This window comes from Dendrobates tinctorius, unplaced genomic scaffold (assembly GCF_039654945.1).
Source record: "Dendrobates tinctorius isolate UK_male_01 unplaced genomic scaffold, ASM3965494v1 ptg000016l, whole genome shotgun sequence".
Lineage (NCBI taxonomy): Eukaryota > Metazoa > Chordata > Amphibia > Anura > Dendrobatidae > Dendrobates > Dendrobates tinctorius.
Window position 1 is genome coordinate 12,826,957 of NW_027361684.1, and position 15,865 is coordinate 12,842,821.

The following is a 15,865-nucleotide window of genomic DNA, read 5'->3' on the forward strand; positions in this document are numbered from 1 at the left end:
TGTCAGGAAATGCTGAGAGTTGTAGCTTCACAATTGGAGTGCTGAAAAGTTCCTGACCCCCTTATACCTTTCTGAGACCAATTACTATTCCTTGGTGATGTGTGACCGTAGCTTGTATGTCAGTAGAAAATGAATAGACCTGTTGAATTTTGGATAAAGAAAATGTGAAAAGGGAATTATTTGTAGTCAAAGAGCTAGTGTCAGTGGCCAGCCACGGTTGTGCCATGGCGTGTATTTCTGAGGTCGTCGTTTTTTCTGAAGAGCGTTTATTAGATTATTATTATTTATTTTTTTTTTTGGTAGCCAAAAAGCTCATCTTTTCATCACTGACCATTCCTTGTATGTTTACAAAGCAAACTTCAGGGTGTTGAAGAATTTGGTGGAGAAGTCTTTTTATTCCTTGCTAAAGTCGCTTTTTTTTTTTTTTTTTTTTTTAAAAAAAAATCCTTTTCATGCATATTCTCCTATGTTTTCTTCTTATTTATTTTTCTTTATTGATTCTAATGGAGAAAGTAACAGAACCACAAAGTGTGTGAACATGTACGCTCTAGATTTGTAATGGCTAATGTTCTTGAATGTATATATTTCCACTGTATTGGAGGGCTGAGAACTACTTAAATAAGCACTCCTCCTCCTCCCATTTAGTTTATATCCTCTTTATGTAGGTCACGGAGGTCATCATATTACGCTGCTCAAAAAAATAAAGGGAACACTTAAACAGAATATAACACCAAGTAAATTAAACTTCTGTGAAATCAAACTGTCCACTTAGGAAGCAACACTGATTGACAATCAATTTCACATGCTGTTGTGCAAATGGAATGGACAACAGATGGAAATTATTGGCAACTATCCAGACACCTTCAAAAAAGGAGTGGTTCTGCAGGTGGGGACCACAGACCACATCTCAGTAGCAATGCTTTTTGGCTGATGTTTTGTCACTTTTGAATGTTGGTTGTGCTTTCACACTTGTGGTAGCATGAGACGGACTCTACAACCCACACAAGTGGCTCAGGTAGTGCAGCTCATCCAGGATGGCACATCAATGCGAGCTGTGGCAAGAAGGTTTGCTGTGTCTTTCAGCGTAGTGTCCAGAGGCTGGAGGCGTTACCAGGAGACAGGCCAGTACACCAGGAGACGTGGAGGGGGCCGTAGGAGGGCAACAACCCAGCAGCAGGACCGCTACCTCTGCCTTTGTGCAAGGAGGAACAGGAGGAGCACTGCCATAGCCCTGCAAAATGACCTCCAGCAGGCCACAAATGTGCATGTGTCTGCACAAATGGTTAGAAACAGACTCCATGAGGATGGTCTGAGGGCCCGACGTCCACAGATGGGGGTTGTGCTCACAGCCCAACACTGTGCAGGACGCTTGGCATTTGCCACAGAACACCAGGAATGGCAAATTCACCACTGGCGCCTTGTGCGCTTCACGGATGAAAGCAGGTTTACACTCAGGCCATGTGACAGACTTGACAGAGTCTGGAGACGCCATGGAGAGCGATCTGCCTGCGACATCCTTCAGCATGACCGGTTTGGCAGTGGGTCAGTATTGGTATGGGGTGGCATTTCTTTGGAGGGCCGCACAGCCCTCCATGTGCTCGCCAGAGCTAACCTGACTGCCATTAGGTACCGAGATGAGATACTCAGACCCTTTGTGAGACCATATGCAGATGCGGTTAGCCCTGGGTTCCTCCTCATGCAGGACAATGCCAGACCTCATGTGGCTGGAGTGTGTCAGCAGTTCCTGTAAGACGAAGTCATTGAAGCTATGGACTGGCCTGCCCGTTCCCCAGACCTGAATCCGATTGAGCACATCTGGGTCATCATGTCTCGCTCCATCCACCAACGTCACGTTGCAACACAGACTGTCCAGGAGTTAGCGGATGCTTTAGTCGAGGTCTTGGAGTAGATCCCTCAGGAGACCGTCCGCCGCCTCATCAGGAGCATGCCTAGGCGTTGTACAGTAGAGAGGTCATATAGGCACATGGAGGCCACACACAATACTGAGCATCTTTTCCTTGTCGTGAGGCATTTCCACTGAAGTTGGATCAGCCTGTAATTTGATTTTACTCTTTTGATTTTGAGTATCATTCCATATCCAGACCTCCATGGGATATTCATTTTGATTTGCATTGATAATTATTTTATTGATCTGAACACATTCCACTATGCAATGAATAAAAATTTGCTACTGGAATATGTCATTCAGAGATATCTAGGATGTGGTATTTTGGTATTCCCTTTATTTGTTTGAGCAGTGTATATAGAACTATGAACTTTACAATTGCTCATTGCACTTTTTCCCAGCTAATTTTTCTTTTCCATTAGGTGTCTGACATCACGTGATCAATAACAGACTTAGCCGAATCCTTCTAAGCTCTATGTAGAAACAGGATGTCAATTTTGCCTGCATGAGTCATGAGTCTCTGGGAAAAATCAGTGGCAGGATGGAGGAGGGAGACGTTGAGTCAGGAGGTTAAGAGGGGAATGATTCATGTAGGCAAAAGAGACTTCCTGCTTCTACGTAGAGCAGAGAAAAGAGAAGAATTAGCTGGGTAGAAAGGCAAAATCTGCAATTGTAAGTACACAGAGCTATATAATATGATGTCTGCAATATTTTAAGATAAAAACGTTGATGGGAGGAGGAGTGCTTCTTTAATGTCTGGTATTTTTTTTTTCTTCCTCTGCATTTGTTTTTTTTCTGCTAAGTAACATTAACAAACTCATATTCTAGGATGGTTGTTGTCCTATTGCTTGTGTGAAATCTATGACAGTGTATTATTTCAGTGTTTAAAGTGGATCTTTTACAATACAGAACAACATGGTGTACTTACTGTAAAAATCCACGGCTGTAAACTTCTCAAATTCGAATGGGAATGTTGGTAAAAGCTGTACACATATATTGGGCAGAGAAACATTCAGAAATTATTGTACAGTCATTCTTTCTTGAATTTCCAAAGTACGTACACCAGCCCAATCTGGTCTAAAATTTATTCAGTAAGGTTTGCAATTTTGATTGAGAGAAAACTTTGTCCCCCAAAACACTGCCCTCCCAGTTTGCGCGCCCTCCCAGTTTGCGCACCCTCCCAGTTTGCGCACCCTCCCAGTTTGTGCTCCCTCCTTGAGTTTAACGCTGAATTTCATCTACTGCCCTGGTGTTTGTTGTTTGGCTGCAGCGCTGTGGACATGCAGAAATCACTGAGCTTAGAGACTCAGCGCTGGTCCTGTGGAGGGAGAATAAAATAATGGTTTTCTGAAAATTGGAAACATTTCAAATTCTCAGGAATCCAAACATTTTGGAGTCCAGGTTGTACGTCTGGTTTCTTACTAACAGTTTTGCCTTGCTGTGTTCGCCCCATGGAGATGGCCGTTGCATGTATTGATCATTGAAGTGTTCTGTTATATATATGATGTGCACGTTCGATTGGATCACGGCCGGCGGATCATCGCTTGCCTTCACCTTACTATTCAGAATGACTGGAGGCGAGTGTCCGTATAGTATACTTGTATCATGCCGTCTTCTCAGTGACCTTTTCTGCTATGCAATGCTGCTCTCTTTTATTCGCCGGCGATTTCTTTCCTATAGGTGTCTGCTGTTTTTATTGATCGTTTCTCTGATAGTTTGCTCTTTCATTTTCATGCTGCCATAGCTGGAGCCAGCAGCCTCTGCTTCCTCTCCACTGAGCCAGGTACTGTACCCCTGCACACAGGATCTCTCTGCCCACCCAGCCTCGTCTTCTCTCCACATCTGGGCTGGTGTCTGTGCGCGTGTGTCATGCTGGAGTGTAAGGCTCTATTCACATCTCCTTCCTCCATAATTAACCCCCCGTCCTCCACATCTCCCTGTGCATGTGTGCAACCTCACACCAGATGGATGTTCTGCATGCATCGTCCGTTTTCAATTTGTGGCATGATTTACAAAATGTCTCCTAAACATCTGAAATGTTAGCTGGTGGCCATAACTTTTCAGCTCTGCGTTTCGGTATCCCCCCCCAACCCCTATTTAGTTACTGCATGCCCACCTGATGCTGCCCACCATTTGTCCTGCTTTGTCTTAGATTGATAATGAGCTCGGGAAGCGTTTGTGCTCTATGTATAGTAGTTACAATCCTCGTCCATGGAACGTTATGTCGTTGTTTTCACCACCGCCACCACTATGTTCAGTATTCCCATTGAGTAATGCTGCTCTTCAGCAGATTAATATAGTTTTACTGGAGATTCCACAAAAAGGAAGTATTTGCAAACTGCATTATTACAAATTCTTTGCCTATGTGTGTACTATAGGATGAAGAGAACCGTGCTAGACATAGGTCTAAATAAAATACTTAAGCTGGGTTTACAAATGTCGTTCTAAGGGCCCATTTAGCTGTTAGACGACCGGCGGTCAGCTTTGTGCACGCCTGTCGGTGGTCATTCAGTAGCTTGTTAATACGATCGTTCTGTGCCCATATGAGTTCATATTCTCGGCAGCACGTGTCCTGTTTACACAGGATGATGTGCTGCTTAGAGCGATTATTTTTAAGCCTGCTTAAAAATAATCTCACTTGACTGATGAGCGTTTTGCTCATTCTTCGGGTGATTGCCAACCCATCAATAATCTGGAAGCAAGTGTTTCTAGAAATGCTCTTTCTCAGTTATGGACCTTACATGTAGACCCCATGTACACTTGTTCAGTTTCACCTGAATTTTGGCATGGATGCTATGCCGAAATCCTTGTGAAATCTACTTTCCAATCATCAACTTATGCCACATGCAAGTGGAGTTACTAGAACTCTGTTTCACATGCACAGGAACATTTTTGTATGGGAAAAAAAATCTGCAACAGATATAATTGGTATGTCATCTATTTCAGCAGACATGCCAAGTGAATGGCAATAGATCTAAATGTTGTGCCAATCCCCTACACCCCCGCTGATATTGAAATCAATCTAAAAGTCTTATTTTTGCATGAAAATAATATACCATAGGTTACTTTAGTTAAAATAATGTAGATGTAATGCAAGAGCCATCCCACCTTTTGCATTTTTTTTAATCAAAATTATGTTAACTTAGTACCCGCTATTCTTTTCTTATGTATGTTTTTGTTTTCTGGGTTTAGTGGCCAGTGTGATCATGCACTTACATGCTGCATGCGCACCAACTTATATCCTTGTTCATTTTTTTTAATGGAAAGCTACTGAGTTGTCAATTCTTTCACTGTTTTTGCAGTGTTTTTTTTCACCCATAGAAAGCATAAGTATCATTTTAATCAGTTTCAAAGAGCCATTGCAACCATATCTTTAGTTAAGAGTCCAAAATCCTGCTTACAGTGCCTTCATATGGTACTTTTCATTAGATTCATTGCGGCCAGATATGTTTTTCTCTGAAACACTGCAGTATTTCATAGAAACTTGGTTTGAAAAGTTGTCCGGAGGCGATAGGAAGCGATGAGACTAGTCCTGTGCAGACCACGGCTGACGTTTCATTGCACCGATCAAGCTGATTTGAAAGGTCTCTCCTTCTGTACACAGCGGATAGTAAGTGGCCGGAGAACACTTTGGACTTGTCCTGTCTTTCCCTATGGTCCCTGGTTGGCTTTTCAAACGGTTTTATCTGAGGTGCCACAGAGTTGCAGAGCAAGACATAACTGGCTGTAATATCGTAGTCAGGCTCTGGTTCCTGCTGCCATTGGTTTGGATAGTATGAATCTAATGACAAGTACCCTCTTAAAGTGATATGTGTGTACTGGCCCTAAGAGGCTGACCATTGCCTTGTCCAATAACCAGTAACAAGATTATCTTAAACCTTAACGTCACAGTAGGAGTTGAGCACAACGGCAAGAAGTTTTTTTTTTTTTTTTTTTTTTTTTTATATAAAGTCCTGAAGTATGAACAAGTTGGTCAGGTTTTAAAAAGCCAAGAGTACTATGTGCACAATCACACTGGGCTTATCTTAAATTTTACTGTGGACTGTAATGCAAGTCCTGTGATTGCGCTTATTTTGTATTTGATTTTCGAGTAACGTTATCAAAATGATCCATTCTATTGACTTGTTCACTTTGCGACGGAGCACACCCACGATTGCTAAGCGTTTTGTGCACTTAGTGTATAAGTTTATTTGCTCGTGTGTACTTGAGCGACTTATACTTGTCTCTGACTCCATGACCAACCTTGTGGTAGCCACTAATTAGACCTTGCTTTCCTCCTTCCCGTTCGACCCCTCAGGGTGCCACTGAAGAAGCCTCCACTTTGCCTCTGACTTCGCCCACTGCTCTGCCTCAGGTTGGCCGATTATTTGCTGTGATGTTGATTTTTCTGTGTGGTTTGTCTTTCTTAAAAGGTATCCAATTCATGACAGCAGGTTCGCTTTCACATTTCCCATCCCTTGTGATATTCTGATCATAGCACTTCCATGCAGAGCAGGGCACCGAACAGAGCCAAGACTGTGCCGGCCAAGGAGAACCCATCAGTTGGATTGACCTCACTTGACCACAACCGCCGTTAACCAGGCTATTGGCACTTTATCAGCATGGTTTTAGATACTATGTACCATAATATCATTGTAATTCATGAAATTCTAATCATGCCTCCCATTTATGCAAATTGCTTATTTTCTTTTCACTATTTGGATGGTCCAGTCCCTTTAACTAATCAAGCAGTCTAGGTGTTAATCATGGCCTTTTTTGTGTGTTTGACGTTGCAAAGATGCTCCAACGTTGCAGGATCGCTCCTAGGAGACCACACATCCTCCTCATGTGTATAACACAGATAAGAAGAAGAAATATAATATTATCAGTAGTAAAAGATATCATGTTAAAAATTATAAAAAAAAATAAAAAGGTGTTATATTCACCTTCCGGCATCCCGTGCAACATCCCCAGGCCTCAGCGATGCTCCCGTTCACAGTAATGCCTTGCGAGACCTTTGATGACGTCGCGGTCTCGCGATAATGTAGCAGTCTCGCGAGGAATAGGGAATATTTTTTATTTTATTTTTTACAGGGATATGGTACCCACAGCCCGGATGACAGTCTCCTCTCCTCCAGCCCGTGGGTACCATCCGCAAATGTTCTGCTTACTTTTCGCATGGTGTGCACAGCCACATGCGGGAAGTAAGCGGAACAATGCATTCCTATGGGTGCGGGATCACCGCGTTTCCGCAAAATAATGAACATGCTGCATATTTTTCCGCGATGCGATTCCGCCGTGGTAAAATCTGCAGCATTAGCACAGCATTGCGGAATCCCATAGGATTGCATGGGATGCTGTTTTTTTTCGCGGCAAAATCGTGCGTTAAAAAGCGCCGCAAAAAAACACAACGTGTGAACGCAGCCTTAAAGAACAAAAACCTGAAACACCTCTAGTAAGGAGCAAAGATACGGGCAATTTCTCAGGGTAATAATTTCATTAGGGGTTTGCAATTGCTGTATGGTGCGCTCTCTTTTGTGTGTATATGTTATACATTGCTGCTAGATGTGATTATGGTATATCAGATCCTGATACCGCATTTACGCAGTTTATGCAATTCCGACCATGAGAAATTGGCCCACTTTTTTTGCACCTTTAAATTAGATGTGTTTTCAGGTTTTTGTACTTACATTTACTAGTTTTTATGGATTGTACATAAATAAAATTTGTGTGGACATCAATATTGTATTTCTTTTTCTTTTCTGTGTTTACTATTGATACATAATGGAGCGCCCTGTAGTCATATATAGGCTGAGCGCCCATTTTGTATATGTGTAGCTGGGTGTATTTGAACCTTCTTCATCAGTGTATATTTTGGTTGCGGCAAGACTGGATCGAGGAGACTTGGTGCATAGAGAATGCACAAATGAAGCCAAGTCATGTGGACCTTGCTTCACTGCACGTGACGGTACAGCCGGACTGATCCGAGCATGTGCGGCGTATCGGGAGTCGTTCTGGGATGTCTGATCTAGCTGGTGCCATCAATCAGTCAATGATTACAGTATGGACTGCATGACTTGTCACAGGTACGCGGCCGCCCACATGACTAGTAGGAGGTAATATATACAGTTGTGGCCAAAAGTATTGACACCCCTGCAATTTTGTCAGATAATACTCAGTTTCTTCCTGAAAATTATTGCGAACACAAATTCTTTGTTATTTATTTAATTTGTCTTAAATGAAAAAACACAAAAAGAATTGTCCTAAAGCCAAATTGGATATAATTCCACACCAAACATAAAAAAGGGGGTGGGCAAAAGTATTGGCACTGTTCAAAAAATCATGTGATGCTTCTCTAATTTGTGTAATTAACAGCACCTGTAACTTACCTGTGGCACCTAACAGGTGTTTGCAATAACTAAATCACACTTGCAGCCAGTTGACATGGATTAAAGTTGACTCAACCTCTGTCCTGTGTCCTTGTGTGTACCACATTGAGCATGGAGAAAAGACAGACCAAAGAACTGTCTGAGGACTTGAGAAACCAAATTGTGAGGAAGCATGAGCAATCTCAAGGCTACAAGTCCATCTCCAAAGACCTGAATGTTCCTGTGTCTACCGTGCGCAGTGTCATCAAGAAGTTTAAAGCCCATGGCACTGTGGCTAACCTCCCTAGATGTGGACGGAAAAGAAAATTGACAAGAGATTTCAACGCAAGATTGTGCAGATGTTGGATAAAGAACCTCGACTAACATCCAAACAAGTTAAAGCTGCCCTGCAGGCCGAGGGTACAACAGTGTCAACCCGTACTATCCATCGGCGTCTGAATGAAAAGGAACTGTATGGTAGGAGACCCAGGAAGACCCCACTTCTTACCCCGAGACATAAAAAAGCCAGGCTGGAGTTTGCCAAAACTTACCTGAAAAAGCCTAAAACGTTTTGGAAGAATGTTCTCTGGTCAGATAAGACAAAAGTAGAGCTTTTTGGGCAAAGGCATCAACATAGAGTTTACAGGAGAAAAAAAGAGGCATTCAAAGAAAAGAACACGGTCCCTACAATCAAACATGGCGGAGGTTCCCTGATGTTTTGGGGTTGCTTTGCTGCCTCTGGCACTGGACTGCTTGACTGTATGCGTGGCATATGAAGTCTGAAGACTACCAACAAATTTTGCAGCATAATGTAGGGCCCAGTGTGAGAAAGCTGGGTCTCCCTCAGAGGTCATGGGTCTTCCAGCAGGACAATGACCCAAAACACACTTCAAAAAGCACTAGAAAATGGTTTGAGAGAAAGCACTGGAGACTTTTAAGTGGCCAGCAATGAGTCCAGACCTGAATCCCATAGAAACCTGTGGAGAGATCTAAAAATGGCAGTTTGGAGAAGGCACCCTTCTAATATCAGGGACCTGGAGCAGTTTGCCAAAGAATAATGGTCTAAAATTCCAGCAGAGCATTGTAAGAAACTCTGATGGTTACTGGAAGCGGTTGTTCGCAGTTATTTTGGCTAAAGGTTGTGCAACCAAGTATTAGGCTGAGGGTGCCAATACTTTTGTCTGGCCCATTTTTGGAGTTTTGTGTGAAATGATCAATGTTTTGCTTTTTGCTTCATTCTCTTTTGTGTTTTTTTTCATTTAAGACAAATTAAATGAAGATAATACCAAAGAATTTGTGTTTGCAATCATTTTCAGGAAGAAACTGAGTATTATCTGACAGAATTGCATGGGTGTCAATACTTTTGGCCACAACTGTATTCATTGGTGGCGTGTTTAGAACATGGCTTATTACATTAAACTGTTTTTCTAAAATCATGATGCTAAAGCTTTTAAAATACCAAGTAGCATGGTGGTGGTGAAGTGGAGTAAAAGTAACTTTAAAGGTATTCGGTCACCTCCAAAACCCAATTTTAAATTAATCAAGATTGTTTTGTAAGGGATATATATAAAAATCATGCATGTAGTGTAATTCGCTCTGACTTCCTTGAGCACAAAATTCTTTATTCATTTTGCAAATGAGGGTGGTGCACCCTTGGTGTGGCCAAGCGTCAAATGCACCATTCTTGTCATGATCTCAGTGCGGGTTTGACTCGCACACGTGGGGTTAATGTCTGGAACCAGTGCTGATGACTGGCATTTCTGGGGTTAAAGGTTCTGATCCCAGTGCAGGCTTACCTGCACACCTGGGGCTATGATTGTGGCCTCTCTCTGGTTCTGGGGGAGGTTTCTTATAGCCTCAGGACGCTCCCATCCCTGTCAGTTATACTTTCGCCCTTGGCATTGTGTGGTGACCCCGAGTGTGTTAGTGCTGTGTTCTGGTTGCTTGATTCTCTGTGTATGACTCGGTCTGTTCTCTGGATATTGCTTTGGATTCTGCTTGGTACCTTCTAAGTCTGTTTGGTTTTGATTGCTGCTTGGCCCTGACTATCCGCTCTGTCTCATCCTTGGTACGCTACGGCTATCTCTGTATGAACCCCGTTTTGCCTGACTCTGAGTAATTCTGTATAGTGTCTTTCCATCTCACTAAGCAGGACGCTAAGCCCCGCCCTCTTGCAGTCACATGACCGTAGGTCCCGTGTCTGCTTGCTAAACTTCAGCATCCACAGGTCCTGTGCATCGGTACTTTCTGGCTGTACCTGACCCCGGTACCACTACAGTGCGGGTGAGTCCCTGCTCCGGGATCACAACCTTTAACCCCAGAAATGCCAGTCATCAGCACTGGTTCCAGACATTAACCCCACGTGTGCGAGTCAAACCTGCACTGAGATCATGACAATTCTCTCCTCATTTACCATCAATTGCTGCCTTCCTTTATGAAGAATGACAGCACTCGCTTGCCCAGAGCAAACGCCGCCTGAGATGAAAACTCTTTGTGTGTGCTCAATCACTGACCCTGCCGTAGCCTAGCGGGTGAAGAAGCCTTTCCTCTCTCCTGTCCACTGTACCCACTCATCTCCTGTGCAGACACTGTGCGCACTTGAGTCCAACAGTGTCAGTGTCTGCTTACACACGGCCTCCGCTGCATAATTAATAACTGCGCCAGGAAGCTACACTACAGGCACGATTATCATACGGACGGAGTCCCCTGTAGGCCGATGTGATTAGTTTAAATAGAATTTTGTGGGTGACAGGCAAGGACTTGCTCCTGATGACAATGACCATATGGAATAAAATGACAATGCTTATGGCGTATTAGACAGGTTATGTGAGACTGACCTATTGATGACCCACCTGTAGAACAGTTCATCTACAGTATGAGATTGGTGGGGATCCAACACCCGGCGCCCTAGTGGTCCACTGAAATTCAATCCAGCAGCAGCCAGATTTTATATAATATTTATATAAAATTTATTTATATTATATTATGCAAAAAATACAATTTTAAAGACATACTTTAACATATATACCTAATTTCAGCAATAGGCCATTTTCTGATGACCTTTTCCTTTTTTAAATAGAAATAAGGATGTGTCTGTTCTGAAATTATTTTTTATTATTATTGAGGCATATCGAGCATTACTCGCCAGATAGAGGGCTCTGCTCTGGTGGTCTCTGCCTGTCCTTGTTGCTTTCTTGCAGTGGTGACAAGCGGTCTACTCACGTGACTGTTGCAGCTAATTACTAGCATTATTGCTGGCATGTCACTTTTTTTTTTTTGGTAGTCAAAATTAGTGTGATCCCCCCCCCCCCCCTCCCTGTTACTGAGAAGTGACTATAGGTTTCACTTCTATAGTAAGCCTACCAAGTGCTCTCCTTTTTCTCTTTTTTGCCTCTTCCACCTGCATCCATGATGGCCTCTGCAGTATCATTCGAAGTCCCGCAGTGCATCTAAACCACCACGTCTCCCCTGGCTTTCCTTTACTGTAGGACTAGAGAGGCGCAGCTTTGTCAGCCACTTTGCTCCCCATCTCATTATGGTAACCATTGTGGAAGCAAACGGAGGGCCCAATGCCGGCTGGTATAGAGGAGAATCATGTCGTTTTTTAGTCCCATTTTAATTGAATGTTGACCATAGTGAAGATAAGAACTAGGGGTATGTAGACGAACAAAGCATTGTGCAGATATTCCACATGGTAAATCTCTTCCTCCTACCACCAACATATTAGTATTATTCTCAGAGCATTGGGGATGCTGTTTCCTTCCCCCCTAGCTCACCTGCTCTCATGCTGTTTCCTTCCCCCCCTAGCTCACCTGCTCTCATGCTGTTTCCTTCCCCCCTAGCTCACCTGCTCTCATGCTGTTTCCTCCCCCCCCAGCTCACCTGCTCTCATGCTGTTTCCTCCCCCCCTTCAGCTCACCTGCTGTCATGCTGTTTCCTTCCCTCCTCAGCTCACCTGCTGTCATGCTATTTCCTCCCCCCTCAGCTCACCTGCTCTCATGCTGTTTCCTTCCCCCCCAGCTCACCTGCTCTCATGCGGTTTCCCCCCCTCCGCTCACCTGCTCTCATGCTGTTTCCTCCCCCCCCTCAGCTCACCTGCTCACATGCTGTTTCCTTCCCCCCTCAGCTCACCTGCTGTCATGCTGTTCCCCCCCCCCTCAGCTCACCTGCTCGCATGCTGTTTCCTTCCCCCCTAGCTCACCTGCTGTCATGCTGTTTCCTCCCCCCCCTCAGCTCACCTTCTGTCATGCGGTTTCCTCCCCCCCCCCCCCCAGCTCATCTGCTCTCATGCTGTTTGTTTTTCAATCTCATGTGATTTTTCACCTTGCTTCATTGGTTTTATTAAGATGCTCACAAGACGCCTTTGTTGCTTCTTGTTTATCTAGAGTTTTTTTTTATGCAGCTATTGGATAATTGTCAATCTGGGCATATATAGGTTCTTGTAACTTTTTAAATCTCTTTGTCAGCCGGATATGAAGTTAAAGGGAGCACAACATGACTGTTCAAACTCAGCACTTGGCCTGGTCCAGTAGCTCAGGACATCTAACAACCTACTTGTATTCCACTTACCTCCTCACTTCTCTGGCTCTTATAAATCCAAAGCTGTCGAGCAAGGAAGATGGAAAACAAGTAGCTGGGACGGTGCACTGATCTGCCGGCCACACAAAGGGTGCATCGAGCATCTGTGCTAGGTTTGAACAGTCATTTTGTGGATAGACTTTCTTTAAATATATTTTACTTTGTCACAAAAATGCTGGAATGATGGTGTATCAGAACTTGCTACAATGGCTGCCTTGCCTAGAATTCCTGCAATGTAATATTCTTTATTAGTTCACGTTTTGAAGCTTTGTTTTTATGCTTTTTTTATGTGCAGTGATGTATGTTGTTTTATAGATTGTGATGTGTTCTGTGCAATCCTTCTGTGCAAGGCGTATTGTCCTAGGTTTGCCTTCGCCCCCCCCCCTCATGCTTTAACCCAACCTTTTAGGATCATGACTGACGATCAGCTTCACGTCGGAGGCGGCCCACATATCCAGTGCAAACCAATCTAAATGGCATTGTCTTTTTTCTTTTTTTTAAGGCAAAGACCGAGGAGCAGATCTCTGCAGAGCAGAGTTGGTATGAGACTGAGAAAGTGTGGCTGGTTCACAAAGATGGCTTCTCTCTGGGTATGTGTCTTTTTAATGTGCACAAAAAAATATTAAAATTTGAGTCCTCAGTGGTTGATACCTTTTTAATGGATATCTGAAAAGACGATAACAAATTGCAAGCTTTGCATAGGATAGAACAAAATCTGAAGAATCCCATCTATACACAACAGGACGCAGAAATAATGCAATAGATGAGACAAGTGGCATGAATAAGGACTATCACTTTGGGAGAGGGAGGAGCAGTTGTGGCCATAAATATTGGAACAGTTCACAGATGAGGAGTGTGAAAGTTTTATTGTCCTGTGATTGAGGTCTGGTCCATGATTGTGATGCCCCCAAAAGGTTTGAGGAGCAGATTCCTTAGTTGATGTAGAAAGCCATAAATCCATGCGATACATTCATTTCTCCTCTGAGTGTCAAATGTTGTCATAAGCTTGTACTCCCAAACTTTTCAGTCTCTCTGAGATTTGAAGTTACCTTTTAATACCAGTAATTTCATGTCCATGATACTGTGATCAGGGCGACAAAAATGTTTGGCCATAGATGGAACAAGGATGAATTCTCATCCCCAGAAAATAAAAGAAAAAAAGAATGGATCTAAAGTTTTTGCCTGGTCTCCCCAAAATACAGGCCCCTAGGTGGATATTTGGTGCATATAATTAAGTACCCTACATTAGGTGTGATGCAGCTGAAATGAAAGTACCTGTGATCTTGTAGTTCTGATGTGAGTTGGGGAACTTTTATCTTGTTTGTTGTCATTATTAATGGACATGTTTAAGATTCCTGTAGCTGTTGGAGAGGACACGGAGCTTCTGACAATGATGCTTCTTAGATTTGGGGGCTGCCTAAAACACAGTAGTAGAGGGTCTGGAAATATGGATTGTAATCGGTTAACCTTTATTACATAAAGGTTGTAATTCCGTGCAGCTCCCCTTCACCTCCAGATTTGTAATGTAGGTGACTACTACAGTTGCGTTCTTGTTTAGTTTTGTAATGTAGGAGATGATTGCTTGATATTCTGGTCTCCCTTCAAATCTTTCAATTCTTGGATGGTAGTCCATGTTCAAAAAGGTCTTTCGGAGGCCACCAAGGTGTTTGTCTCTGTCCATAGAGTTGGAACATATCTGATTTGTATCTGATGGCTTGGCTGTAGACAATAGATTTTTTTTGTTTTGCGTTTTGGATGCAAACTGTCCCATTTAGGGTATGTTAGCCTAGTTTCACACTAGCGTTTGGCAGAGCTGCGGAGGGCTGCGTAGTTCCTCCGTGAATCTCCGCCCACTGCCGCATCTCTTCCTTCAGCTCCGCCTACGTCTGCATGCGGCCTAAGTACCTATCTTTAACATTGGGTACGCAGGCCATGCGGATGTATGCGGATGCGTCCGCATACATCGTTTTGACGCTGCGGTGACCTGCGTTAAACGCAACATGTTGCATTTTGCTGCGGTCGCCGCAGCATCAAAACGACGCATCCGCATACAATCTGCATGGCCTGCGTACCCAATGTTAAAAATAGGTACTCAGGCCGCATGCAGGTGTAGGCGGAGCTGAAGGAAGAGGTGCGGCAGTGGGCGGAGCTTCATGGAGGAACTACGCAGCCCTCCGCAGCTCTGCCAAACGCTGGTGTGAAACTAGCCTTAGGCCTGTTTCACACTTCCGTTTTTGTGTCCGCCAAACGGATCCGTTTCCGTTTTTTTGACGGAAACGGATGCCAACGGATCCGTTTTTAAAAAAACGGATCCGTTTTTTTGACGGATCCGCGGTAACCATAATGGAAGTCTATGGGACAAAAAAAACGGATCCTGCAAAAAATGGCGGATCCGTTTTTTTTAGGGAAAACAACGGATTTTGACGGATTTGAAAAAACGGAAGTGTGAAACAGGCCTTAGACGGTCAATTGGCTTGTGGTACTGGGACGTAGCTTACCTTTACTTTCTAATAGGTAGGAGAAGCAGAGAGATGATTTTTTTTTTTTCTCTTTTTTTACACACTGAAAATAGAAGCAATGTAAAAATGGACACACTGACCAAAAATGGATAAAGGTTGGATAAACACTGATCAAAGTCCATTCATTTTTTTCATGGGCAAAAAACCTCCTATATGTATAAGCAAAATTTTTTATTTTTTCTGGACATACCGTATTTTGCCAGATTCCTAGAAGGTTACAATAAAAGGCTGAAATACAATTGTTAACAATGTATGTTAAGTATCAATATACAAAAGTTTGATGTTTAATAGTTTAGAAAGAAAAATTGTTTGAAATGGATATTTGCCTGTATTAAAAACCACTTGTAATACTCGTATAAGTGTATATTTACACATTGCTTTTTTCACCACGTGTTGCGGCTGTTGAACAGCTGCTAGACATGCAGCCATAGCGACTCGAACTTGGTATTCGAGCTCGCTGAAAATACTCTATTGGCACACGAGCATGCTCATATAACACCTTATCCGAACACGAT

General features: G+C 43.2%; 1 protein-coding gene across 4 annotated transcripts in view; it reads left to right on the forward strand.

Moving 5' to 3' along the window:
• Window positions 1-15,865, forward strand: part of MYO18A (myosin XVIIIA) — a 410,894-nt gene that overhangs the window by 131,939 nt on the left and 263,090 nt on the right. For 2 of the 4 annotated variants that reach the window (XM_073565477.1, XM_073565478.1), the window contains exons 3-5: window positions 3,651-3,689; window positions 6,204-6,260; window positions 13,334-13,421. In XM_073565477.1, coding sequence (XP_073421578.1) covers window positions 3,651-3,689; window positions 6,204-6,260; window positions 13,334-13,421 — 184 coding nt within the window. The remainder of the gene's footprint in view (window positions 1-3,650; window positions 3,690-6,203; window positions 6,261-13,333; window positions 13,422-15,865) is intronic. The other 2 variants (XM_073565479.1, XM_073565480.1) reach the window with 1 other exon arrangement.